The sequence below is a fragment of the Schistocerca serialis genome, chromosome 4 (assembly GCF_023864345.2).
Source record: "Schistocerca serialis cubense isolate TAMUIC-IGC-003099 chromosome 4, iqSchSeri2.2, whole genome shotgun sequence".
Lineage (NCBI taxonomy): Eukaryota > Metazoa > Arthropoda > Insecta > Orthoptera > Acrididae > Schistocerca > Schistocerca serialis.
This window is the reverse complement of record NC_064641.1, coordinates 228,659,535-228,687,096: the sequence shown is the minus strand read 5'-3', so window position 1 is coordinate 228,687,096 and position 27,562 is coordinate 228,659,535. Positions and strand designations below refer to the sequence as shown.

General features: G+C 40.4%; 1 protein-coding gene across 3 annotated transcripts in view; it reads right to left on the bottom strand.

Moving 5' to 3' along the window:
- Positions 1 to 519: 519 nt before the first annotated feature.
- LOC126473972 (uncharacterized) overlaps positions 520 to 27,562 on the bottom strand; it is a 96,644-nt gene continuing 69,601 nt past the window's right edge. For all 3 annotated transcript variants that reach the window (XM_050101359.1, XM_050101357.1, XM_050101358.1), the window contains exons 6-7: positions 3,951 to 4,040; positions 520 to 2,576 (exon numbers count right to left, since the gene is read on the bottom strand). In XM_050101359.1, the coding sequence (XP_049957316.1) occupies positions 2,378 to 2,576; positions 3,951 to 4,040 (289 nt within the window). In that variant the 3' untranslated portion in view covers positions 520 to 2,377. The remainder of the gene's footprint in view (positions 2,577 to 3,950; positions 4,041 to 27,562) is intronic.

Below are 27,562 nucleotides of genomic sequence, written 5' to 3'. Positions count from 1 at the left end.
CATTTTATATGTGGGCACATGATACAAATAAAAAGAATTGGAAAACTACAAGAGTAACAAATAAAACATGTCTGCATCTGTTATAGCTGAGTGGCCAGAAATACAAAATCATGTGACGATTTATGAATGCTTCTCATGTATAAAATTAGGCATTGAAATAGGCACAGTGACGAGAGAAGAATTATGCACTTTTCCATATTTTACCTGTTTCAATTAAATACTAACATGTCGGCTATTCACAATTACTTGATTATTTTACTGACAAAATTGTTTTATACAATGTAATGATGAAAATGTAGTTGTGAACAAACAAATGCAGCATGTACCATGTATCCAGCACCACCTAGCAATCTAGTCCACTTGGTTTTCAATTTGTTCCTTAATAGCAGTTTGAATTTGTCTCATGAGTGAGAATATTGATGACATACAATGTGTCTACTGAACAATTTTATATGACTGACATAACAATGGTGAGTTAGACATACATACAGGGATACAAATATAGTAAAAATGACACACTTAAATTTTGCACTATTATTATTTTTCATGGTTTGCATAAACCTTTTACACTCTTATATACTGTAAATCGTTACACATAATGTAAATTACATAGTATAAAAACAAACATAATATTAGAAACAAGGACTCAAAAATTTTATAACTGAATATCTAGGTCTCTTAAGCTGTCCACTTATTTTGGTGTCACCAAATGCAATTTACTGAGATTTTGCACTTATCAGCATTCTGTAGCTTGCTGAGGAAGAAGAAATTCAGGGATAATTGATAGTAACAGTCAATAGACAGGGATCTACCTGGCAATTTTGATTTATTTATGAAACAACTTGAATGGATTATTAAATTTCTAATCATTATAAGGCAAAATTAAATGAAGATTTTAATTTTAATTTTTTGAACATACATATTCTACATCTGTTTTTCAATCCCTTGCTATTTCGTATAATCTAACATTTTATATGTGGGCACATGATACAAATAAAAAGAATTGGAAAACTACAAGAGTAACAAATAAAACATGTCTGCATCTGTTATAGCTGAGTGGCCAGAAGGACTTACTGACATGCAGAGGACATGCCAGAATTTTTTTCTTGGTGAGAGGAATGGGATGGGGTGAATTCATCCCTGTGGTGCCAACTTGAAAGAGAAATAGTGCCTCCAAGGTTTGGAAAAAATGACAACAGTGGGGAAGGGGGGGGGGGGGGGGGGGGGGAAGGCAGTGGGCTGGAGCCCATGCTCCTCCGTATTGCATCCAAATGACACCAATAGCAAAGGATGACACAGTGGCTGTATGCCGTTGCATGGTCCTCGGGGCTGGAACAGAGCTTGTAAAACAAATTAAAAATGAGCACAATATCTTCAGTATTAATTGAAAAATATAACATAATCTTTTACTTTGAAAGCTGTTGTCCTAAAATATTAACATGTGCAAATAGAGGGTTATAAATGGAATCCAAATACCATGCAAAACTAGGGGGGAGGTGTCTTAAATTACATTACAAAATGCACTGTAAAATTCTAAGAAAAGTCATCTGAGAATCAAAATGTATGTATTTTCAAGGAAAACAAAGTTCATTCAGCAACAAGAACTTTTCAGAACATAGTAAAAAATTTAGGCAGGAAAAATTAATAAGGATATTTCTTTAATGAACTAATTAAAACAGCAGACATTCAGACTTTTGTCAGTAGTAGATAATTTAGGTCTGAACAATGTTTCTATGAATGTGTAGATGAGTGAGAAGAGTCTCATCTCTTTGTGGCTGGAAGGAGGTATGCCATAGCCACTTTTACTGACTTTACTGGTCACAATTTACTGTCTGTCACTTCCATCCCTTCTTCTTTCCATCTACACTTGCCTTTGTACCTCAAGAGTGATGTGATAGTATGGAAACAGATGGCACAATGAACAACCTGATTATCGCTACACGCCTTCTTCACAGCTGTATCTGCTAATTCCTTTCCATGTAGTCTCATGCAGTCCAGTATCCATCAGAATGACACTTCCTTCCCCAGCCTTCATAAGTGGAGACTGGTGTCCTGAGATTGATTTTTACAGCTTTGTAATATACTTATTCCACGAAAAAAATTCAACAATCCATATATATTACAATCTCCTGCAACATGGGACTTTGTCACTTCACACCTCAAACCTCAAATCTGAGTTTTCTTGGTCCCATTTCAATTACATTACCCACTTCACTGTTATCTCCATTACTGTCCTCAAATAAGGAGATTAACACTCAATTATGTTACTTCTCCAAAACAGGATCTGTTGACATATCAAGAAAGTTTCAATCTCCCTACAGTACAGTTCACAACATTGACTTACAATGTTTGTATTCACAGAACTTGGAGAACTTAATTAACGTTTCTTCTTGTGAGTGGCTGCTTCTGCTGCATTATTGGCTACCCTGTCTGGAAATTTTATAAGTATTTCCTTTCCAGCAATTGTACGCCCCTGCATAGCCTTCATAGCTTTCCCAGGAGAACTGCTGTCTTTGTAGTTAATAAACGCACAAGTTCTTTCTGGGTACACGTGGACACTGAGTATAGTTCCATACCTGAAAGAGAAATTAAAAAAAAAAAATTGGTTATCTGCTTTATTAGAAGCATAACATAAGTGGATATATATTTTATAACGGCCCCAACTTTTACAAGAAATTTACCCAAAGTAATGCATCTATGCCAGATGCCTCTGGATAATATATTGACAATCATACAAAGATCATAATGTGTAATTAGTATAAATAGCAGTGAAACAAGGGCACTGCTCCCTTTTCCTCTGTTCTGTTGCTCAAGAAATCGTTCTTGGACTGTTACTTAATACTTAATTATTTGAACTGCATCTATTATTATAAATCAGAATATCAAGTGCGTGCATTTGAATGTCGTATGTTCCACGTAGAGGATCTGTTGTTTTAAATATCTGGCATCAAATGTGTGAAATAAATTAAGTAGACTTTTATTTCCTTAAAATAATACAGTCAAAGTTTAACCATATTTCATTTACAAAGCTATCTTTCCTTTACAAATTCATAACGTTGTGTGTTTTCTTAAATACGGAAGCATTTCTTTTGGTTATTATAGTTTGCGTGCACCATTTCATGCACCATTGTCTTTTGTTTGTGAAATACCACAGAACCTGCAATCAGTTTAATATTACAAAGTCTGATAATCAATTTAATACTAATTACCACAAGGCAAAAGATTTAAATTCACAATCAGCAACAAATTTTATCAAAAGATTTGCTCTCCAAGCCAAAACTGTGAGCTGTTACTACTATCAGAAGAAGCTGTATAAACTGTCGTAAAAGTTCAGAATTAAGTCAGTCATTTAATTAAGGAGGCCCCTGTTTCATTTAACATTGCCTCCATTGCTTTCTATTTTAATATAAAAATAGTCCACAACCTGAAATTGCCTTCCATATTAATTGCAAATAAAATAATTAAATCCCAATTAATGGGTGGTGACATTAAAAATCTGTACATTACAATTACATAACCATGGCAATAACAAACTTCAGAAGTGTACTTAATAAAAGATAAATATCAACATTTGTGATTGCTTTTATCCATTCAACTGCAAAGCATTCATTGTCCTTTTAAATTATATCTTACTCATAATTTTGATACGATTATCACTATAGATATTTAAGGTTTATTTTCACAACACTCCTATTCTTATAAACTTCACAGAGGGAGTATATGGCAGAGAACAGTTAAAAACCAAATCTGACATTTGATTACAGCTTCCTGGATATGCACCTGTTCCAACTTTGATAAGAGATCTTTCCTTCCCATCCTCCAGTTCTCATGTTTAGGGTGGTGATATCTTCCAATCTGGCAACTCCTAGTTCCTCACATACAATTATGTTTACATGTAAATATCTGTTACATTGTGCTTCGAAAAAATAGCATACTTAAGTGATACTTACTTAGAAAATAATTCCTTTAGCATCTTTTCAGTTACTGCTGCAGTTATGTTGCCAATCCATATTGTACAGCTCCCGAATGGGTTAGAAGGGCTAAAAAAGAAAATGTTATGTTTGTATAATGAGCACAGACTGTTGAATAACTTTCAGGGTGCATTGTTTTTCCCTAGCCAACAAAAATGAGCTCCATTACATATATTCTGCCAAGGTCTTTCTTAATAAAGCATTTAGTGTCAGAATTTGTCTGTAAATAAGTATGTGATTGAATCATTTATGATCACCCCAGGCTATGTAGTGAGTCATTTTACTACAAATTACCAAGAATAGATAAGAATTATCATATTTTATTTGCAACACGGTAAGATGTGTAAATACCTGTAAAAGTCAAAGTCTGCAGCACACTTACTGCAAGCAATACCTTGTTACTACATCTACTATAAATTCTGCAATTTACTGTATGCTGTGAGAGGAGGGTAATTCATATCTACATTATCAGTTTCATGTCCTATGCCATTTATTTCTTAAGTGAGAGGAAATCGACTGTTCATATTCCTCTGTACATAATCAGTGTCCCTTATCTTGGTCTCATTATGCCCACACCAGACATACAATGGTGACAGCATAACAGTCACTTAGACTTCGAATACAGCTTCTCTAAATTTAGTCAACAGCAGATCTTGAGAACTGCATTTTGCTAAGAATTTACATATAAGTTCCCCAAGCATTTCAATTACATTTTTGTATGGGCTATAATAACCCATTAGGATCCAAGCAGCGTGTTTCTCAATTCGTTCTATGTCTGGAGTCCATATCACTGGAGCCATGATAGCAAACACTGGTACAATACTCAAGAATTGGCCAAACTAGTGTCTTGTATGTGAATTCTGTTATAGACGCTGATTTTACATGATTGCCTCGTTTAATATCACTTCTTGGTATACGTCTATATCTATGTGACTACTATGCATTTCACAATTAAGTGCCTGCCGGAGGGTTCATCCAACCACCTTTTCTATCATTCTACTCTTGAACGTGGCATGGGAAAAACGAGCACTTAAGTCTTTCTGTGTGAGCTCTGATTTCTCTTATTTTGTCATGATGATCATTTCTCCCTATGCAGTGGGCACCAAATGAATGTTTTTGCAATCGGAGGAGAAATTTGATGATTGAAATTTCATGAGAAGATCCTGCCACAATGAAAAATGCCTTTGTTTTAATGATAGTCCCCCCTCAATTCAAATATCATGTCCATGGCACTCTCTCCTATTTCGAGGTATTACAAAACAAGCTGCCCATCTTTGAACTTTTTTGATATCCTCTGTCAGTCCCATCTGATGTGGATCCCACACTGCACTGCAATACTCCAGAAGAGAGCGGACAAACATGTTGTAAGCAGTCTCTTTAGTAGACTTGTTGGACTATCTAAGTGTTCTGGTTTGGTTTACCCACAACATTATCTATGTGATTATTCAAACTTAAGTTATTCATAATCATAATCCCTAAGTATGTAGTTGAATTTACAGCCTTTAGATTTGTGTGATTTATCTTTAAACTTAAATTTACGGATTTCTTTTAGTACTGATGTGGATGACTTCACACTTTTCATTACTTAGAGTCAACTGTCACTTTTTGTACAATAGAGATAGCTTGTCTATATTATTTTGCAATTGGGTTTTGATCATCTGATGACTTTACAAGATAGTAAATGACTGCATCATCTGCTAACAAACTACGAGGGCTGCTCAGATTGTGTCCTACTTTGTTTATGTAGATCAGGAACAGCAGAGGACCTATAACACTCTCTTATGGAATGCCTGATATTCCTTTTGTTTTACTTGATGACATTCCATCAATTATATGAACTGTCGCCTTTCTGATGGGAAATCACGAATCTAGTCGCACAAGTGAGGTGATACTCCACAGGTACACAATTTGATTAGAGAATGCTTGCGAGGAAGTGTTGAAACTCTTCTGTAAATCTAAAAACATGGCATCAATTTGACATCATCTGTTGACAGTATCATTACTTTGTGAGAATAAAAAGCTAGTTGCGTTTCACAAGAACAATATTTTCTGAATCTGTGCTGACAACTTGTCAACAAATCTTTTTCTTCCAGGTAATTCATAATATTTGAACACAGTATACAGAATATAAGAAAATCCTACTGCAAATTGATATTAGTGATATGGGTATGTAATTCAGCAAATAACTCCTTATTCCCTTTTTTGGGCATTGGTTTGAGTTGGGCAGCTTGCCAGTCTTTCGATACAGATCTCCCAAAGAGCGAGTGGTTGTATATGACTGCTAAGTATGGACCTCCTGTATCAGCATACTCTGTAAGGAATCTGACTGGTATACAATCTGGACTGATGGCCTCGCCTTTGTTGATTTAAGCTGCTTCGCTGCACTGAGGGGTTCTAAGTTACTCATGTGGCAGTTGTTCTAGATTCAAATCCTGGAATATTTACTTTGTCATCTTTGGTGAAGAAATATTGGAAAATCATGTTTCGCGACATCACCACTATTATTGCACAGTGAAGGTATTGATTGTGTCTTGCTGCTGGTGTACTTTAGATATAATCAGAATCTCTATAGGTTTCCTACAGAGTTCAAGAAAAGGGCTTCATTGTGGAAACTATTAAAACCAGCTTCTGTAAAACTTCGCCAATCATTGAGACTTTGCATTCTTTTAAATTTTTCTTTGCTTCTGTAACAGTGTTCTGACCTGTTTTGTGTACCATGGGGGATCAGTACCATTTCTTACTATTTTATGTGATCTCTTGACTGCCATCGATACTATTTCTTTGAATTCAACTCACAGCTGGTCTATGCTACACAGTCAAATCAGAAAGAAAAGTGTCAAGCGAATTTGTATCTGGTTTTTTAAATGGATGTACTTTTGTGTTTATTTTTGGTGAGTTTGGATGTAACAGTATTCAGTTTCACTAATATTGCCTTGTGGTCACTAATCCCTGTATCAGTCATGATGCTCCCTATTTGCTCAATATTAGAGAAGGAAAGTTGCAACTCACCATATAGCAGAGATGTTGAGTCGCAGATAGGCACAACAAAAAGATTCTTACAATTATAGCTTTCGGCCATTAAGGTCTTTGTCAATAATACACACACACACACACACACACACACACACACACACACACACACACAAACGACTGGTGTCTCAGGCAACGGAAACCACACTGCGAGCAGCAGCACCAATGCATGACGGGAGTGGCAACTGAGTGGGGATAGGAGGAGGCTGGGGTGGGGAGAGAGAGGGATAGTATGGTGGCGGTGGCAGACAATGAAGTGCTGCAGTTTAGACAGGGGCAGGGGAGAGGTGAGGAGAGGGGTGGGGGGGAGTGGCAGAAAAGGAGAGAATTAAAAAGACTAGGTGTGATGGTGAAATGACGGCTGTGTAGTGCTGGAATGGAAACAGAGAGGGGGCTGGGTGGGTGAGGACACTGACTAACGAAGTTCAGGCCAGGAGGGTAATGGGAACATAGGATGTATTGCATGGAAAGTTCCCACCTGTGCAATTCAGAAAACCTGGTTTTGGTGGGAAGAGTCCATATGGCACAAGCTGTGAAGCAGTCATTGAACTGATGGATATCATGTTTGGCAGCGTGTTCAGCAACAGGGTGTTCCACTTGTTTCTTGGCCACAGTTTGTCGGTGGCCATTCATGTGGACAGACAGCTTGTTGGTTGTCATGCCTACATATAATGCAGCACAGTGGTTGCAGCTTAGCTTGTAAATCACTTGACTGCTTTCACAGGTACCCCTGCCTTTGATGGAGTAAGTGATGTTAGTGACTGGACTGGAGTAGGTGGTGGTATGAGGATGTATGGTACAGGTCTTGCATCTAGGTCTATTACAGGGGTATGAGCCATGAGGTAAGGGATTGGGAGCAGGGGTTGTTTAAGGATGGACTAGTATATTGTGTAGGTTCAGTAGATGACGGAATACCACTGTAGGAGGGGTGGGAAGGATATTGGGCAGGACATTTCTCATGTCAGGGCACGACGAGAGGTAATTGCAATCCTGGTGGCGAATGTAATTCAGTTGCTCCAGTCCTGTGTGGTACTGAGTTACTAGGGGAATGCTCCTCTGTAGCTGGACGGTGGGACTCTGGAAGGTGGTGGGAGACTCCCGTGCCTTATCTTTCCAGTCTCCCACCACCTCCCAAAGTCCCACCGTCCGGCCACAGAGGAGCATTCCCTTAATAACTCAGTACCACACAAGACTGGAGTAATTGAATTACATTCTCCACCAGGATTTTGATTACCTCTTGTATGCCCTGAATTGAGAAATGTCCTGCCCACTATCCTTCCCACTTCTCTTACACTGGTATTCCGTCATCCACCGAACCTACACAATCTACTCGTCCATCCTTACACAACCCCTGCTCCCAATCCCTTACCTCATGGCTCATACCCCTATAATAGATCTAGATGCAAGACCTGCACTATACATCCTCATACTACAAGACCTGCACTATACATCCTCATACTACCACCTACTCCAGTCTGGTCACTAACATCACTTATCCCACAAAGGCAGGGGTACCTGTGAAACCAGTCAAGTGATTTACAAGCTAAGCTGCAACCACTGTGCTGCATTCTATGTAAGCATGACAACAAACAAGCTGTCTGTCCACATGGATGGCCACCGACAAACTGTGGCCAAGAAACAAGTGGAACACCCAGTTGTTGAACACACTGTCAAACATGATATCCTTCATTTCAATGCCTGCTTCACAGCCTGTGCCATACGGATCCTTCCCACCAACACCAGGTTTTCTGAATTGCACAGGTGGGAACTTTCCCTGCAATACATCCTACGTTCCCGTAACCCTCCTGGCCTGAACTTCGTTAGTCACTGTCCTCACCCACCCAGCCCTCTCCCTGTTTCCATTCCAGCACTACACAGCCATCATTTCACTACCATACCCAGTCTTTTTATTTCTCTCCTTTTCCACTATTTCCCCCCCATCCCCTTCTCCCCTTCCTCTGTTTAAGTACTTCACTGTCCGCCACCCCCACCATACTATCCCCCCCTCTCCCCGCCCCAGCCTCCACCTATCCCTGTTCAGTCACCACTCCCATCATGCACTGGTGCAACTGCTCACAGTGTGGTTTCAATTGTCTGAGACAACAGGTGTGTGTGTGTGTGTGTGTGTGTGTGTGTGTGTGTGTGTGTGTGTTTTATTGACAAAGACCATAAGGGCTGAAAGCTATAATTGTAAGAATCTTTTTGTTGTGCCTGTCTGCGGCTCAGCATCTCTGCTATATGGTGAGTTGCAACTTTCCTTCTCTAATATTGTTACATTCCTTCCTGGATTTCCCTATTTGCTCAGGGTTATTTGATACTAAAAGGTCAAGTATGTTTTGCAACCATTTACCACTAAATACTTAACATGATGAGGTGTGCTTAATACTGTCACCACTAATCTTGTTACAAAATCTCTTTATGTTATAAGCTTTATCTTGCACTCATCCACTTTTAAAGAGAGCTGGTATTCACAACAAGAATGGAAATTTTGTCAAATCTTTCTGCATTTCCTTACAATCAGCCAATAGTGATTCTTTCCTGTAGACAACACCACTGTAAGCAATCATATAGTTCTACTCATCCTATATGATAAATAATATTGAGAACATCAAATATCCCAACAAACTTCCTTGTGGACACACTACGTTATTTTAGTTTCTGTAGAATATTAACTGTCCAGTGTAACACACTATTAGTCAAATATTCACTGAGCCAATTACATACTTGTGAACATGCTCTATATCAGGGGCGGGCAGGAATCCTGCACGTGTGCGGTGCACTTGCACGCGTGCAGTTAACAGGTGTTCTGCGTGCACACAGGGGCAAGCTGGTCATCCGCTTATCTCCCCTCGCCACCATACCTTCTATCCGCTCCTTCCTGTGCAATGTGTTTTGTTTCCTAGCTTGCTTTATTGAATGTAGGAATAAGATTAGTAGTAGTAGTGCTTGAAAGATATCGTGGTTTGAAAGAGTACCTATTACCTAAGATACGATTTATTTAATTATCACAGTTGGAATAGAACAAAATAAGGTTAGTAGGAGTGCTTGAAAGATGTCGTGTTTTGAAAGAGTACCTATTACCTACGATACGTTTTATTTAATTATCACAGGTGGAGTGGAACAAAATAAGGTTAGTAGGAGTGCTTGAAAGATGTCGTGTTTTGAAAGAGTACCTATTACCTACGATACGTTTTATTTAATTATCACAGGTGGAGTGGAACAAAATTTCTACATATAGACAAACGCAAGCAGTTACTTAAATTTTCATCACTGATGTTTGCTCTTAACCGACACTTACTAATTCAGCAAATGGTTTTCCAGCTCTCGCTATATTAAGCTCGTACCGCTGGGCTATTATTGTTGCCGTCCTGAAAAATTGAAAACGGTGCTCCATAAAATGTTAAATCAGTTACATGAGAGACATGACGAAAGGAAGTCGCAGATCCCTCGTGACCACAGCAACTACGACAGATTCACCTAGTATCGTCAGATCGCTCTTCTTAAGCTCAGTCAATTTCCCCATCCGCTCAGAATCAGACAATAAATTGTACTCGTCCTTGTGAAATTTGTTATAATGGCCTTCAATACTAAACTTCCGCTGACCATCGAGAATACTGCCACATATTAAACATTTTGAATTTTCACGTTTTTGCACAAAGAAAAAATGATTCTCCCATTACTTTTTAAAAGATAGCAAATCTCCACTTCTCCGTTTCCTTGTTTCACTCTGCATTTTCCGGTTCTTGAAATACAACGTCGACTACGTAGTGGTCGCTACGCATCAACGTCCGCAGCTTAGCCTGGTACTACGAGGGCAGTTCAATAAGTAATGCAACACATTTTTTTCTGAAACAGGGGTTGTTTTATTCAGCATTGAAATACACCAGGTTATTCCCCAATCTTTTAGCTACACAACACTATTTTTCAACGTAATCTCCATTCAATGCTACGGCCTTACGCCACCTTGAAATGAGGGCCTGTATGCCTGCACGGTACCATTCCACTGGTCGATGTCGGAGCCAACGTCGTACTGCATCAATAACTTCTTCATCATCCGCGTAGTGCCTCCCACGGATTGCGTCCTTCATTGGGCCAAACATATGGAAATCCGACGGTGTGAGATCGGGGCTGTAGGGTGCATGAGGAAGAACAGTCCACTGAAGTTTTGTGAGCTCCTCTCAGGTGCGAAGACTTGTGTGACGTCTTGCGTTGTCATGAAGAAGGAGAAGTTCTTCAGATTTTTGTGGCTACGAACACGCTGAAGTCGTTTCTTCAATTTCTGAAGAGTAGCACAATACACTTCAGAGTTGATCATTTGACCATGGGGAAGGACATCGAACAGAATAACCCCTTCAGCGTCCCAGAAGACTGTAACCATGACTTTACCAGCTGAGGGTATGGCTTTAAACTTTTTCTTGGTAGGGGAGTGGGTGTGGCGCCACTCCATTGATTGCCGTTTTGTTTCAGGTTCGAAGTGATGAACCCATGTTTCATCGCCTGTAACAATCTTTGACAAGAAATTGCCACCCTCAGCCACATGACGAGCAAGCAGTTCCGCACAGATGGTTCTCCTTTGCTCTTTATGGTGTTCGGTTAGACAACGAGGGACCCAGCGGGAACAAACCTTTGAATATCCCAACTGGTGAACAATTGTGACAGCACTACCAACAGAGATGTCAAGTTAAGCACTGAGTTGTTTGATGGTGATCCGTCGATCATCTCGAACGAGTGTGTTCGCACGCTCCACCATTGCAGGAGTCACAGCTGTGCATGGCCGGCCCGCACGCGAGAGATCAGACAGTCTTGCTTGACCTTGCGGCGATGATGACACATGCTTTGCCCAATGACTCACCGTGCTTTTGTCCACTGCCAGATCACCGTAGACATTCTGCAAGCCCCTATGAATATCTGAGATGCCCTGGTTTTCCGCCAAAAGAAACTCGATCACTGCCCGTTGTTTGCAACGCACATCCGTTACAGACGCCATTTTAACAGCTCCGTACAGCGCTGCCACCTGTCGGAAGTCAATGAAACTATACGAGACGAAGCGGGAATGTTTGAAAATATTCCACAAGAAATTTCCGGTTTTTTTCAACCAAAATTGGCCGAGAAAAAAATTGTGTTGCATTACTTATTGAACTGCCCTCGTACACTGCCGCAACCTGCTGGCTGTCGCCACTACCCCAGTCGACGATTGCATGCGAGCAGCACACGTGCAGCGCTGTGCGCTCATGAGCCGCGTGCAACGTTTGCCCGCCCCTGCTCTATATGGTCATATCTTGAGTAGTAGTCAACAACATGGTACAGTGCAAAATATGTTTAGGAAATCCAGGAAAATAGAATCTAGCTCTTCACCTCCATCTGTTGTTTGCAAAATGTCATGTTCGAATACAGCAAACTGCATCTCACATGGGTGTTTTTTCCTGAAATCACACTGATGTTTTGAAGAAAGCTTGTTTCCATCAGGAATGTCATGATGTTCAAGATCTAATGTCTCACAACAGATGAATGTCAACAATATTATTCCATAATTTTGTGCAACTGATCTTTTGCCACTTCTTTGAAAAAGTGCAGAGTACTTTCCAGTCATGCAGAAGTACTCACTGCCCAAGAAATTATTGATAAATATGAGCTGAGAAAACACTTAATTCCGCATATTATTCAATGTAAAATCTAACTGGAATTCTGTCAAGGTCTGATGTCTTGTTTGCTTTGTGTAGTCTTCTTTGTTTTTCAATACCATCACTGCTGTTGTCAATATCTCTCATTTGTTAGTCTGTGTGGCAGTCAAACATTGGTATGGTGATATCCTCATGTGAAAGTACATTTTTAAATGTAGTATTAAATATTTATGCTTTCTTTCTGCCGCCTTCAGTTTCAACACCAGAAAGATCAACAAGAGATTGAATGGAAGGTTTGGACCTGTTTACTGTCTTCATGAACAATCAAAACTTCCTAGCATTTTCTGGTAGATACTTCACCAGGATCTGACAGAGACAACTACTGTAGTCTTCACATATGGAACTTCTTAAGGATGGGTGAGCTGCTATCAACTTTTCTCTATCAGTAACCCTGGAGTCTCTTGTGGTGAAAGTACAGTAGTTTCTGTTTTCATAAGTTTATCTGAAAGGTATCAATATATCAACGTAGGAATTTTATCACTACTCTTGATATGTATAGAAAGCTCCCAATTATCTGAATTAATGCTGACACAATACTGCAGAAATTATTTTTAATAATAATAATAAAAAACATGGATAATCAAAAATACACATATTTTTACCAGAGGCTGCTATTTACTATGTTTACACAACACATTATGCTTACATGTCACGTTTGAAAGCCCACTGTATTATTTACCATATTTACTCGAATCTAAGCCGCTCTCGAATCTAAGCCGCACCTGAAAAATGAGACTCGAAATTAAAGAAAACAATTTTCCCGAATCTAAGCCGCACCTGAAATTTGAGACTCGAAATTCAAGGGGAGAGAAAAGTTTTAGACTGCCCCTCCAAATAGAAACAAAGTTGGTCCATTGTAACATGAGATACAATTGAGGTCGAATGGATGAAGATACAGCTACAGTAGTTTGGTTCGAGTCGTAAGCTTAACAGTTAAGCTTTACCAAGTAGCCATTGCTATGTGTCAGGCGCTCCGTCCGTATTTATTCGGGTACCCTTCCTTTTTCACGTGCTTCGTCTGGTTTGAATCAATTGCTTATTTTGATTTTATCTGATACGTGCCATTCTCTTTGTTATAGGTGTTTACGTCACTCTAAGCTGAAAATGCAAAATTTTACTGTGTCATGCATTGTTTGTTGCATTCTGATAATGAGTGTTTACAGCCCTGTTGCCGCTCGCGGCATGGCTTGCTTTTGTGCGCGCTACCGCGGCTTACAATAAAATAAAAGAGAGGAATTGTCTCATAACCGAAACATCAGCAAGAGACTGCTATTTGTTGTTACTTACACTGCTGCTTTCTTTTAAAATGATCAACAAGAACCAAATAATAGACTGCGTATTATAGAATTTGTTCCGAACGAGAGTTTAGCGAAAATTTTTCTCCGTTTGAAAATCACTGCAGACGCCTCTTTAGTACATTACATTCTGCACAGAAATTAGAGTCATCTTAGATTCGTGCTTCACTTCTGATTGTATCACTATTCAGCATAAGAATAATACGAATATAAACATGACATTATATGTATATTCTTCCGCGCTTGCTGTTGTCTCACTCTAGTTTTGTAGTGTCTTAGGCAGACAGGATTTAAATGAGATAGCAGCAAGCATGAAAGAATACATGGCATAATGTTTACATTTTTCTACCTTTTCTTTTAATTTATTTACTGACACACAGGTTTTGGCACCAGTATTTATGTTTGTGCCTGCAAAGCATGCCTGTTTAGTGCTACACATATTAGACGGCAGAAGTTAGTTGTGGCGGCACCTACCAGCATTTTTCAGAACTTCTGCTTACTTTGCACTCGATTCTAAGCTGCACGTGGTTTTTTGGATTACAAAAACCGGAAAAAAAGTACGACTTAGATTCAAGTAAATACAGTATGTGTTACTTGCTAGAAACTGACTACTTATTCATTAAATTTCACCTACAACACTCTGGTTCGTATCACTTTTTTTTAGTTCACTTCTGGGAAATAATCATCCAACAATTCCTGCTCCTGTTTCTCATTCACTTTTTTTCCTGATAATAGTTCTCATTTTCCAGAATCAAAACAGTAGCACAAACAAATTTTGTCCTTCATACTCTAACAATAGATGGTCTTTATTCTTTTCCTCTACTAAAGACATTTTTTTCACTATATCTGTGTCACGTAGCTGCTCATATCCTCGTTCACAGGCGTCAGGATTTAACTAATTGTGGATGTTTTTGTCATTTATGTCTTCATAACGATTAATTTGTTTCACAAGAATGATGAGACACATAGCAGTGGTATTATTGGTACCTTCACACTGTCCCCTTCTTGCACAAGTGTTTCATGATATTTGATCAAGAATGCTGTTTCACAGCCGTGACCATACCTTGATCCACTAGACGTGTTAGTGGTAGCACAAAGCAGAAGATATCTCACAAAAATTGTTTCATCATCTGAAACAAGCACACCTCTTTCAGGTGAACCATTACCATCCCAAAATGAACACACAAGCAGGAGCAAACAATGAACAGAATTAATCTCTGAAGGTAGCACTGTCCACCCATACTGTTCTCCAATTCATGATATAAGGTACTAAAATTCTTTTGATTTGCCAATAATGAGTAGCTTCAATTAGTTCACATCTGGAATTTGAGCAGAACAGAACAGTCAACCTTTCTTAACTAGGCTTATGCCCAGTAGCCTGCACATCAGTCCAAGAGGCTAATGTTCGTGTGGGTGTACCCTTCCAACACAGTACAATTTTATCAGCATTCTAAATGTCAGCTGCCTCTTTATTAGTGTTAAGTTGCTCACCCTGAACAACAACTTCTTAAATCCCTTAGCGATACTTAAATCAAGTCAAGCATTAAATTTCCCTTCCATTTCCTGAGTTTTGTTGCCTGTTAAGAGAAATCCACGTACAATTTTCAGACAATCACCCAGTGATGATCCAGCTTGCCTATCAGCTTTGGTTGCAAACTTTTCTTTATTTTTCATTAAGTTTCTCACTAATTATATGCTTCTCTCAATATCCTGAGAATGTTTTAATGCAGGTTTATTCTTTTCTAATTTATTTTTTATCATTATAATAACATGCCTGCATTTATTTCTCATTTTTCTAGCACACATGAATCATCTGTAACTTAAGCAACATCAAGAAATCTGATATGAATGAACACTAATTGTCAACAGTCAGTTTCAGAAGCTACAATATTATTGAGACCTGTACATACATAGAAAAGTGTGATCAATGATGCATTCCTCCTGTTGATCTTTAACAGTATGCTCTCATTTTTTATCAACACGAAGTAAGAATTCTGAAAGACACTGGAAATATTCATTCAAACTTTAGTTCCTAGGGAAACATCTACACAAATATAAATGGGGAATTGGCCACTAACAAGTTGAAAAGGTCGACTCCTCTTATTTACCTGACGATGAAGTGGGAAACGATGGAAAAATATTCCAGGGATATCTGAGGTGAAATTGAGGCTCACATTGTCTTTTGGCAGTAAAACACAGTCACATACATAATGATGCATTCTAAATGAAAACATCAGGCTTGGTTTTTTATTATTATTTCTTTTTTAGAAATCACCGAACTATGTGTGAATAATCCACATCTGGACAATTGGGATACTGCTGTACTTATCTAAACTGCAAATTTGTTTCTGGATGGGGTTGCCTTGAGCAAACAAAATTTTGTCTTTTTTTCCCAGATATGTTTCGCCGTTCACATACCAACAACAGTTACACTCTCATCATTCACCATCAAATCCATGTACACTGACATCCTCACCACAGAAACCATCAACATCATCAAATAGCAATCAGAACAATATTGGGACATTCCCATGCCCCACATAAAAGAAATAACAAACATTCTAACACTAATCACAGAGAAAAACTATTTCTCATTTGACAGCCAATTTTACTCATAACAAGATGGGCTTCACACAGGGTCACCAACCAGTGGACTCCTAGTCAATATCTTCCTTAGCCAAACTGAGAACAAAATATTTGAATGCATAGTAAGACTCAAGCATTACAGAGTAGTATATTGGCATCACTACATGATAACATATGCCTTGTAGATGAAACAGCCAGAAGCGTCCAACAATTCCATAATGACAAACAGTGTCATCTAAAAATTTCAAAAACATGAATCATGTGAAACCTAACTCACACTTTTCTCACATGGCATACTTGAAGCTTTGGATCAAGGCAGTCAGGTAAATGCAGTACTTCTTGACTTCCACAAAGCATTTGACTCAGCACCACACCTACGCTTATAGTCAATAGTGCAATCATATGGGGTATCAAGTGAAATTTGTGACTCGACTGAAGACTTTTTGACAGGGATGATGTAAAATTGTGCAATTCACAAAACTAAAAAATGTAGTATCCTGTTACTATAACATCAATGAGTCATTATTGGAATCAGAAAACTCATCCAATACCTGGTTGTAACACTTTGTAGGGATATGAAAGGGAACCATAGCATAGACTCAGTTGTAGCTAAAGGAGACCTCAGTTTATTGGTAGAATGCTGAGGAAGTGAAATCAGTCTGCAAAGGAGTTGCTTAAAAATCACTGGTGCGACCGGTTCTAGACTAATGTCCAAGTGTGTGGACCCATACCAAGTAGGGCTAACAGGGAATACTGAATGTATTCAGAGAAGAGCAGCAGGAATGGTCAGAGTTTCGTTTGATTTGTGGGAGAGTGTCACAGAAATACAGAAGAAACTGAACAGGAAGGCTCTTGAAGACAGATGTAAACTATCCTAAGAAAATCTATTAAGAACGTTTCAAGGAACGGCTTTAAATGATGACTCTAGGAATATACACAACCCCCTACATATTGCTCACACAGGGTTCATAAGGATAAGATTAGAATAATAGCTGCATGCACAGTGGCATTCAAACAATCATTCTTCCCGTGCTCCATAAGTGAAAGGAACGGAAAGAAACCCTAATAACTAGTACAAAACCCTTGTGGCGGAAGTCGGAGATAAGACCCTGAAGGCAATGCGGGAACAGGACCTGAGACTATTCTTGGGATTCTCGCAGACTACCGTCAGGGTAATCAAAGACATCAGAAACAACAATGGCGGCATAATGAAGACTGAAGGTGCTGTATTTAAATCTGTATCACAGTAAAGGGGCCACTGCTGCCCTGAGTCGTCTTCTGGGAAGACAAGAAGTGGACGTGGCCCGATTCAGGAACCCTATTTATATAAAGGGGTGTACCAGGCCTTGGCAGCACTGGAGGTAAGCTGGTTTATGCTAGAAATTTAAGAAACTCCAGAAAGTGCATTTATGTAAAAAATGGACTCCCCTTCATATTGATGGTGGGCTTTTGTTCTAGGGACTTAGTGACAATCAGGATGCGGCAACATGAGGAAGGTATCACGAAGGAGTTTATAATGGCCTTGGAATATCTTCCTTACTAGGACAGTGCTCCTCCTCCTCAGGAGGTGAGGAGACTGATGGATGCCTGTGTACAACACAGCGATCAACTACTGGTTGGATGCGATGTTAATGCCCACAACTTAAGTGTGGGGCAGCACAGACACCAACATTAGAGGAGACAACCTTTTAGAATTTCTTCAAACTAATAACTTAGAGATCCTCAATAGGGGCAAGGAAACTACATTTAGGAATATAAGAAGGGAAGAGGTAACTGAGATAACCTTTGGTTCCACTTTGATGGGTAGTTACGTCAAACAATGGCATGTGGCTTTAGAGCCATCCTCATCAGATCACATGTGTATTAAGTTCGAGGTTGAAATGGGCATTAGACAGACTATGTCCTATAGGACTCCCAGGAAAATGGACTGGGAGGCGTACAGCAGGGACCTTGACTCAAGCCTAAGTCAGTACTTCGATAAGGAATCCAGTAGAGTTTGAGGAGGTAACAGAAGCAGTGACCTAGGCCATCATGACCTCATGCCACAACAACTGCTCAGTCACCAAGAAGGGCATGAATAGGAATGTATCTTGGTGGAGCAACAACCTGCAATCACAAAAGAAACAGGTACGAAGACTGTTTAACCTTCTGAGAAGGAAAGGACAATGGGCAGACTATCGGGAGACCCTTGTCAAATACAATCTTGCAATTAAGCAAGCAAAGCAGGTGTCCTGGAAGGTATTCTGTGAGGAGATAGAGGATATGGCTAGTCAGGCCAGACTTCACAAAATACTCACTAGGATACCAATTAATCCTGGAGCAACTTGAAGGAAAGGGGATGGAGAGTATACAAGGACAGCACATGGAATGCTGGAACTACTACTCAAGGGTCATTTTCCTCACTGTACTCTGACAGGCAACATAGACCAAGACAAGATCCCTGTGAGATATTGGTTTCAGCTATTCGAAGGGAGAACTGGGAAGCTGTCAGAGAATGTGTTGACCATAGTAAAATCCAATGCACGGTGGGAACATTCCAACCATTCAAGTTACCTGGCCCAAATGGAATTTTTCGAGCGGTCCTGCAAGAAGCAGGAGTGAACTATATAAGCTTTCTATGCACATTATTTAGCGTTAGCCTAGCAGCAGGAATCATTCCTAATGTCTGGAGGGCAGTGAAGGATGTCTTCATTCCAAAGCCAGGGAGAATTGATCAGGCTCTGTCTCAGGCTGATACTGATCTTCGGCCTGACATGGCTGCTTGTCCTGTTCCAGAGGTTGCCCCTCAGTCTGCAAGATCCGGGCAGTTGCAGATGGTGGGCTTACTGGTAGTTGGGAGCTCCAACGTCAGGCGCGTAATGGGGCCCCTTAGGGAAATGGCAGCAAGAGAGGGGAAGAAAACCAATGTGCACTCCGTGTGCATACCGGGGGGGAGTCATTGCAGATGTGGAAAGGGTCCTTCCGGATGCCATGAAGGGTACAGGGTGCACCCATCTGCAGGTGGTCGCTCATGTCGGCACCAATGATGTGTGTCGCTATGGATCGGAGGAAATCCTCTCTGGCTTCCGGCGGCTATCTGATTTGGTGAAGACTGCCAGTCTCGCTAGCGGGATGAAAGCAGAGCTCACCATCTGCAGCATCGTCGACAGGACTGACTGCGGACCTTTGGTACAGAGCCGAGTGGAGGGTCTGAATCAGAGGCTGAGACGGTTCTGCGACCATGTGGGCTGCAGATTCCTCGACTTGCGCCATAGGGTGGTGGGGTTTCGGGTTCCGCTGGATAGGTCAGGAGTCCACTACACGCAACAAGCGGCTACACGGGTAGCAGGGGTTGTGTGGCGTGGGCTGGGCGGTTTTTTAGGTTAGATGGCCTTGGGCAAGTACAGAAAGGGCAACAGCCTCAACGGGTGCGGGGCAAAGTCAGGACATGCAGGGACCAAGCAGCAATCGGTATTGTAATTGTCAACTGTCGAAGCTGTGTTCGTAAAGTACCGGGACTTCAAGCGCTGATAGAAAGCACCGAAGCTGAAATCGTTATAGGTACAGAAAGTTGGCTTAAGCCAGAGATAAATTCTGCCGAAATTTTTACAAAGGTACAGACGGTGTTTAGAAAGGATAGATTGCATGCAACCGGTGGTGGAGTGTTCGTCGCTGTTAGTAGTAGTTTATCCTGTAGTGAAGTAGAAGTGGATAGTTCCTGTGAATTATTATGGGTGGAGGTTACACTAAACAACCGAACTAGGTTAATAATTGGCTCCTTTTACCGACCTCCCGACTCAGCAGCATTAGTGGCAGAACAACTGAGAGAAAGTTTGGAATACATTTCACATAAATTTTCTCAGCATGTTATAGTCTTAGGTGGAGATTTCAATTTACCAGATATAGACTGGGACACTCAGATGTTTAGGACGGGTGGTAGGGACAGAGCATCGAGTGACATTATACTGAGTGCACTATCCGAAAATTACCTCGAGCAATTAAACAGAGAACCGACTCGTGGAGATAACATCTTGGACCTACTGATAACAAACAGACCCGAACTTTTCGACTCTGTATGTACAGAACAGGGAATCAGTGATCGTAAGGCCGTTGCAGCATCCCTGAATATGGAAGTTAATAGGAATATAAAAAAAGGGAGGAAGGTTTATCTGTTTAGCAAGAGTAATAGAAGGCAGATTTCAGACTACCTAACAGATCAAAATGAAAATTTCTGTTCCGACACTGACAATGTTGACTGTTTATGGAAAAAGTTCAAGGCAATCGTAAAATGCGTTTTAGACAGGTATGTGCCGAGTAAAACTGTGAGGGACGGGAAAAACCCACCGTGGTACAACAACAAAGTTAGGAAACTACTGCGAAAGCAAAGAGAGCTCCACTCCAAGTTTAAACGCAGCCAAAACCTCTCAGACAAACAGAAGCTAAACGATGTCAAAGTTAGCGTAAGGAGGGCTATGCGTGAAGCGTTCATTGAATTCGAAAGTAAAATTCTATGTACCGACTTGACAGAAAATCCTAGGAAGTTCTGGTCTTACGTTAAATCAGTAAGTGGCTCGAAACAGCATATGCAGACACTACGGGATGATGATGGCATTGAAACAGAGGATGACACGCGTAAAGCTGAAATACTAAACACCTTTTTCCAAAGCTGTTTCACAGAGGAAGACCGCACTGCAGTTCCTTCTCTAAATCCTCGCACAAACGAAAAAATGGCTGACATCGAATTAAGTGTCCAAGGAATAGAAAAGCAACTGGAATAACTCAATAGAGGAAAGTCCAATGGACCTGACGGGATACCAATTCGATTCTACACAGAGTACGCGAAAGAACTTGCCCCCCTTCTAACAGCCGTGTACCGCAAGTCTCTAGAGGAACGGAGGGTTCCAAATGATTGGAAAAGAGCACAGATAGTCCCAGTCTTCAAGAAGGGTCGTCGAGCAGATGCGCAAAACTATAGACCTATATCTCTTACGTCGATCTCTTGTAGAATTTTAGAACATGTTTTTTGCTCGCGTATCATGTCATTTCTGGAAACCCAGAATCTACTATGTAGGAATCAACATGGATTCCGGAAACAGCGATCGTGTGAGACCCAACTAGCCTTATTTGTTCATGAGACCCAGAAAATATTAGATACAGGCTCCCAGGTAGATGGTATTTTTCTTGACTTCCGGAAGGCATTCGATACAGTTCCGCACTGTCGCCTGATAAACAAAGTAAGAGCCTACGGAATATCAGACCAGCTGTGTGGCTGGATTGAAGAGTTTTTAGCAAACAGAACACAGCATGTTGTTATCAATGGAGAGACGTCTACAGACGTTAAAGTAACCTCTGGCGTGCCACAGGGGAGTGTTATGGGACCATTGCATTTCACAATATATATAAATGACTTAGTAGATAGTGTCGGAAGTTCCATCCGGCTTTTCGCGGATGATGCTGTAGTATACAGAGAAGTTGCAGCATTAGAAAATTGTAGCGAAATGCAGGAAGATCTGCAGCGGATAGGCACTTGGTGCAGGGAGTGGCAACTGACCCTTAACATAGACAAATGTAATGTATTGCGAATACATAGAAAGAAGGATCCTTTATTGTATGATTATATGATAGCGGAACAAACACTGGTAGCAGTTACTTCTGTAAAATATCTGGGAGTATGCGTGCGGAACAATTTGAAGTGGAATGATCATATAAAATTAATTGTTGGTAAGGCGGGTACCAGGTTGAGATTCATTGGGAGAGTGCTTAGAAAATGTAGTCCATCAACAAAGGAGGTGGCTTACAAAACACTCGTTCGACCTATACTTGAGTATTGCTCATCAGTGTGGGATCCGTACCAGGTCGGGTTGACGGAAGAGATTGAGAAGATCCAAAGAAGAGCGGCGCGTTTCGTTACCGGGTTATTTGGTAACCGTGATAGCGTTACGGAGATGTTTAATAAACTCAAGTGGCAGACTCTGCAAGAGAGGCGCTCTGCATCGCGGTGTAACTTGCTCGCCAGGTTTCGAGAGGGTGCGTTTCTGGATGAGGTATTGAATATATTGCTTCCCCCTACTTATACCTCCCGAGGAGATCACGAATGTAAAATTAGAGAGATTAGAGCGTGCATGGAGGCTTTCAGACAGTCGTTCTTCCCGCGAACCATACGCGACTGGAACAGGAAAGGGAGGTAATGACAGTGGCATGTAAAGTGCCCTCCGCCACACACCGTTGGGTGGCTTGCGGAGTATCAATGTAGATGTAGATACCAAGGCCAAGGATATGAGACCAATCAGTCTGTCCTCCTTTCTTCTTAAAGCATTAGAAAAACTGCTCAACGTATACATTTGGGAAGGGAGGTTAACTAGGTCCCTCTACACATAAACCAACATGCATACCAACCAGGACAATCGCGTGAAACTGCACTCCACGAACTTGTTGGGAAGGTGGAGAAAGCACTACACTTTCAGCAAATAGCCCTCTGCATCTTCTTGGACATCAAAGAGGCTTTTGGCAACACGACCTTCGAATACATGGTTAAAGCAGCAGAGGTGCACAGCTCGGAGACCACCATTTGCAGGTGTGTTAGAGCCATGCTTAGTGGTAGAAAGGTAGAAGCCACCATGATGCAAGAAAAAATTGTAATCAACACCACCAGAGGCTGTCCACAAGGAGGGGTCCTGTATCTTCTACTGTGGAACCTTGTGGTGAATGAACTCATTGTAAAATTAAACTCTAGACAGCACTTTTGTCAGGGATACACTGACAGTCTTGTCATAGTAATACTTGGCAAATTTTCAAGTATAGTCAGAACTACGGCACAAGGAGCATTGAACATTGTGCAAAACTGGTGCAGAAAACAGGATCTAAGTCTAAGAAGACTATTGTAATACCATTTATGAGGAAGCAGATCCAACACACACATTGGAATCTCAAGCTTCTCGATGAAATTCTACCAGTGAAGGGGTTAGTGAAATATCTAGGGGTAACCCTCGATGAGAAACTATTGTGGAACCCTCACATAAGGAGCACCTGTTCCAAGGCGAAAGGTACTCTAACGAGTAGCAGGACAGTTTGTGGTAAAAACTGGATATACACCACAGTAGTAAGACCTATAATCAATTATGAGGCTACAGTGTGGTGGAAAAAGGTAGAGCAGCAGGTAGCTGCTAAGGAGCTTTCCAAAGCACAGAGATTGGCCTGCTTAGCCATTACAGGTGGAATTAGCAGCATGCCCACTGCTGGGATGGGAACCATGCTGAACATGCCCCCATTACATCTGTTGGTAAAGACGGAGGCAGCAGCTGGAGGACACACATTAAAGACTGGCAAAAACTGGAACTCACTGGGGTATCCAGGATCTCACACCAAAATACTGTATAATAACACTGCTTCGACAAGCCTTTGAATGTAATAACTGGAAGTAGAGAGCTTTGGGAGACAAATTTCGACACCATACTGGGGACATAGTCTGGTCACTGACGGTTCAAAAATAGACCAAGGTGTTAGAGGTGGGGTATACAAAATGCAACCAAGACTGGAGAGTGCAATCTCTCTAGGGGAGGTGGCCACTGTGTTTCAAGCAGAAATTTCTGCTATCTGGGCGTGCATGGAGGAGAATTTACAGAGGTGCTACTGAGGTCATCGGATTTTCATTTATTCTGACAGCCAAGCAGCCCTGAAAGCACTGGCAGCCTCTGCAACAAGATCAAAGATCGTGGCAGAATGCAGAGTCCTTGTGCAGCTAGGGGAAAGCAATAGGGTAAACCTACTGTGGGACCCTGGTCACTCAGGGATTAGTGGTAATGAGCAAGCTGATAGATTGGCTTGGCCACAATAGGGGCGATGACACCATTTATTGGGCCAGAACCTGTCCTGACAATCACCAAGGCGATGATCAAAATAAAACTACGAGACTGGACGAGGAGACAGCCTGTAGAACATTGGGCTATGGTCCAAAAGAAAAATATGGCAAGGTATTGATGCCAAAGCTATGTTCTAAGAGAAGTCTCTCAATCCTGGGCTTGAACAGGAGAGAAATGAAACTTATGGTTGGACTATTGACAGGCCGTGGGAATTTCAAAAAACACCTACATATACAATGGGGATAATAGAAGATGACTCCAAATGTAGGACGTGTGGTATCAGCGAAGAAACTGCATCCCATTTGATCTTCGAATGCGAGGCATTGGAAATTAAAAGACAGAATATTTGGACCAACTAGATCTGAATAAATTGTGTCTAGCAAAGCACTGGTAAAGGATCTCCTTGCACTGTTCAAGGGCATTGGTTGGCTTTACTATAGACACAGGGAATGGTACCGCACAATAAACTTTGTTTCGGGGAAGGCAGCAGCGGGCTTGACCAATGTTGTCTTTGCTTCCCTGATAAAATCAAATCAAAGTACCATAGGACATACCCTCTGCCATACATCTCATGGTGGTTTGCAGATTATAGATGTATGTGTCATATGTATCATAGAAACAGAAAATGACAAAACATTAAAACTTCTGTGCTCTCACAAGACCTAGATGCATAAAACCAACATCAATTCTCCACATTCAGGAAAGTCACGACTGCCAGCACAACCATACACAAAAATTCAAACCACCTGATTACACATAAAAATGATGGTTTCTAATACATGCAGCAGAGACTGAATAAAATTCCACATAGTGAAGACAACTGCAAATAATAAAACAAATAGCTGTGGACAATGGAAGCAACACAAACATTACAGATAAACTGAATCACAAAATTAAAACAAAAATGCAAGGGACACCTAGCACATAAACAGATCATTACCAACACACACACACACACACACACACACACACACACACACACACACACACACACACACACACACCTTCCACATAACGTTTCCAGTCATAAATTTTTGATGCAAATAATTTTCTACATTAAGTTCTCTATGGCTGCAGATGACAACCTGTGAAAGAATGACAACTGTAATGCAAAACACAGGAAACCCCAAAAACCACAGGATATGAAATCTTGTATGTTTTCATATTTGTTAATACTTTCTTAAAAACTCCAGCTTGTGTGTGTGTGTGTGTGTGTGTGTGTGTGTGTGTGTGTGTGTGTGTACTGATGGCAAAGTGTTTTATTTATTTTTTTATACTGAAAGAAAATAAAAAAAAGCACTGACAATGTAACTTTACAGAAACATGTCTGGGTCAATCAATACAAAAAATCCCTTTATTTTTATTTGGAAGCAAACACAGACACAAAAACTTCAACCTAAGATGAATTATCTAGGCTCTCATTTACAATATATTTCAGCTTTAAAGACAATTGTCCTGCATTTGCCAAATTTGAAATGAATGATCTTAGTTCATCCTTTAAATAAGTTGATGGCAACTGTCTGCCTGTTAGAATCACTAAATACAAATAATCTCCAAGTGTTTGTGATGTCCTTTTTGCCTTTGGTGACCACTGTTTATGTACAGCATCATGGTTGCCTAACCTTCTCTCTCTGGTGAAATTCTCAAAAAGACTAGGTTTGTTTACAACCAGAAGTTCTAAAATATTTTCTTTGTATGTGAATTTAGAACTACTTGTTCGATGCAGTTTTCAGGCAATGTATTATTTTGAAAGACTGTTCATATCATTAATAAAGTGTAGTTTTCCCAGTTGATACTGGGCAGGTTAAAGCCACTACCTACTACTACCATATGCATAGGATAATGCCATGCTAACAAGTTTAAGTAATCTTTGAATGAAACTACAGGATGATCAGTCCTTAACACAACCACCTGGCATGGAGTTCTTGGCCCTGATGGTAGCAAGCTGGCAGCAGCACTGACGGGGAGTATATTTCCCCTCCACTGCAAGGCCTTTGTGTAGAAATATTACCCAGGTAGCATGTATTTGTTAGGTGACACAATGCAGTTTATTGACAAAGCATTTCATGTGAAATGATGGAATGCAAGTATTCTACTCACCAAAGAGTATTCATGTATGATTCATTCATGCATTCAGAATAAGCACATGCAGTAAGGAGATTATTTCATGAAGAATTTCTTGATGTTCTCTTTCCTAATTGGAGTACAATTCATCGATTGGTCAATAAATTTTGTGAAATAAGAAATGTTCTTGGCAAAAAACACAGACAACCACATACAGAATTCAAAGAAGAAATTATGGATAACACTGGGAAAGGTCTCCTAGGAAATCACATTGCTTTCTTTCTCAGCAAATGGGAATTTCTTATGTCTCTGTTCAAGTGGCTACATAGTTATTGAAGTGACAACCATACAAAATAACTGTTGGGCACTAACTTAAACTGGGTGACCCTGCAAAAATGTTGCAGTTTTGTGAATGGATTTTGAACAGGGTTGATGATGGAGAAATTGACCCTCATCTAACTTTCTTCTCAGACAAATTGTGCTTCCACGTAAGTGCCTACATTAATTCACAAAGTAACTGTTACTCAAGTACTGAAAAGTCTGCTGTAATACACGAGGCACCCGTATATGACCAAAAACTACAAGTGAGGTGTGCTATTAGTGGTGAGAGAATAATAGGCTCCATATTTTTCCAGGAAACAAGAACATGCTTTTGCTGCCTTTCAGCTAATCTCAGTGACAGCACATGTAGCCAACTTCTCATTACAGGAAATTCATGGTGTGTTTCTAAATACTCAGTAAAATCATATGACCCCCTCATTCCCTGTTTTAAACCCCTGCCACTTTTATATCTGGGGCACATTAAAGAAGAAAATGTACAAATCAAATCCACAAACTTTACACGAACTTAAAACAAACATTCATCAAGAAATTGCTGCTGTCTCTCAGAGGAAACTGCAGAGGGTAATGAGCAATTTCCTACGCAGATGTCAGAAATGCTTGAACAATGAAGGGAGGCAGTTCCAGCATCTCCTTGCTTAATATATGTGCATAATTTACTTTTCTTGGTAAGTGTTTTCATTATGTTTGTTAGAAATAACTTACGCAACAAACTATACTATTTTTACTGTGGACCTCCTGTCACCTGCGCGCACGCA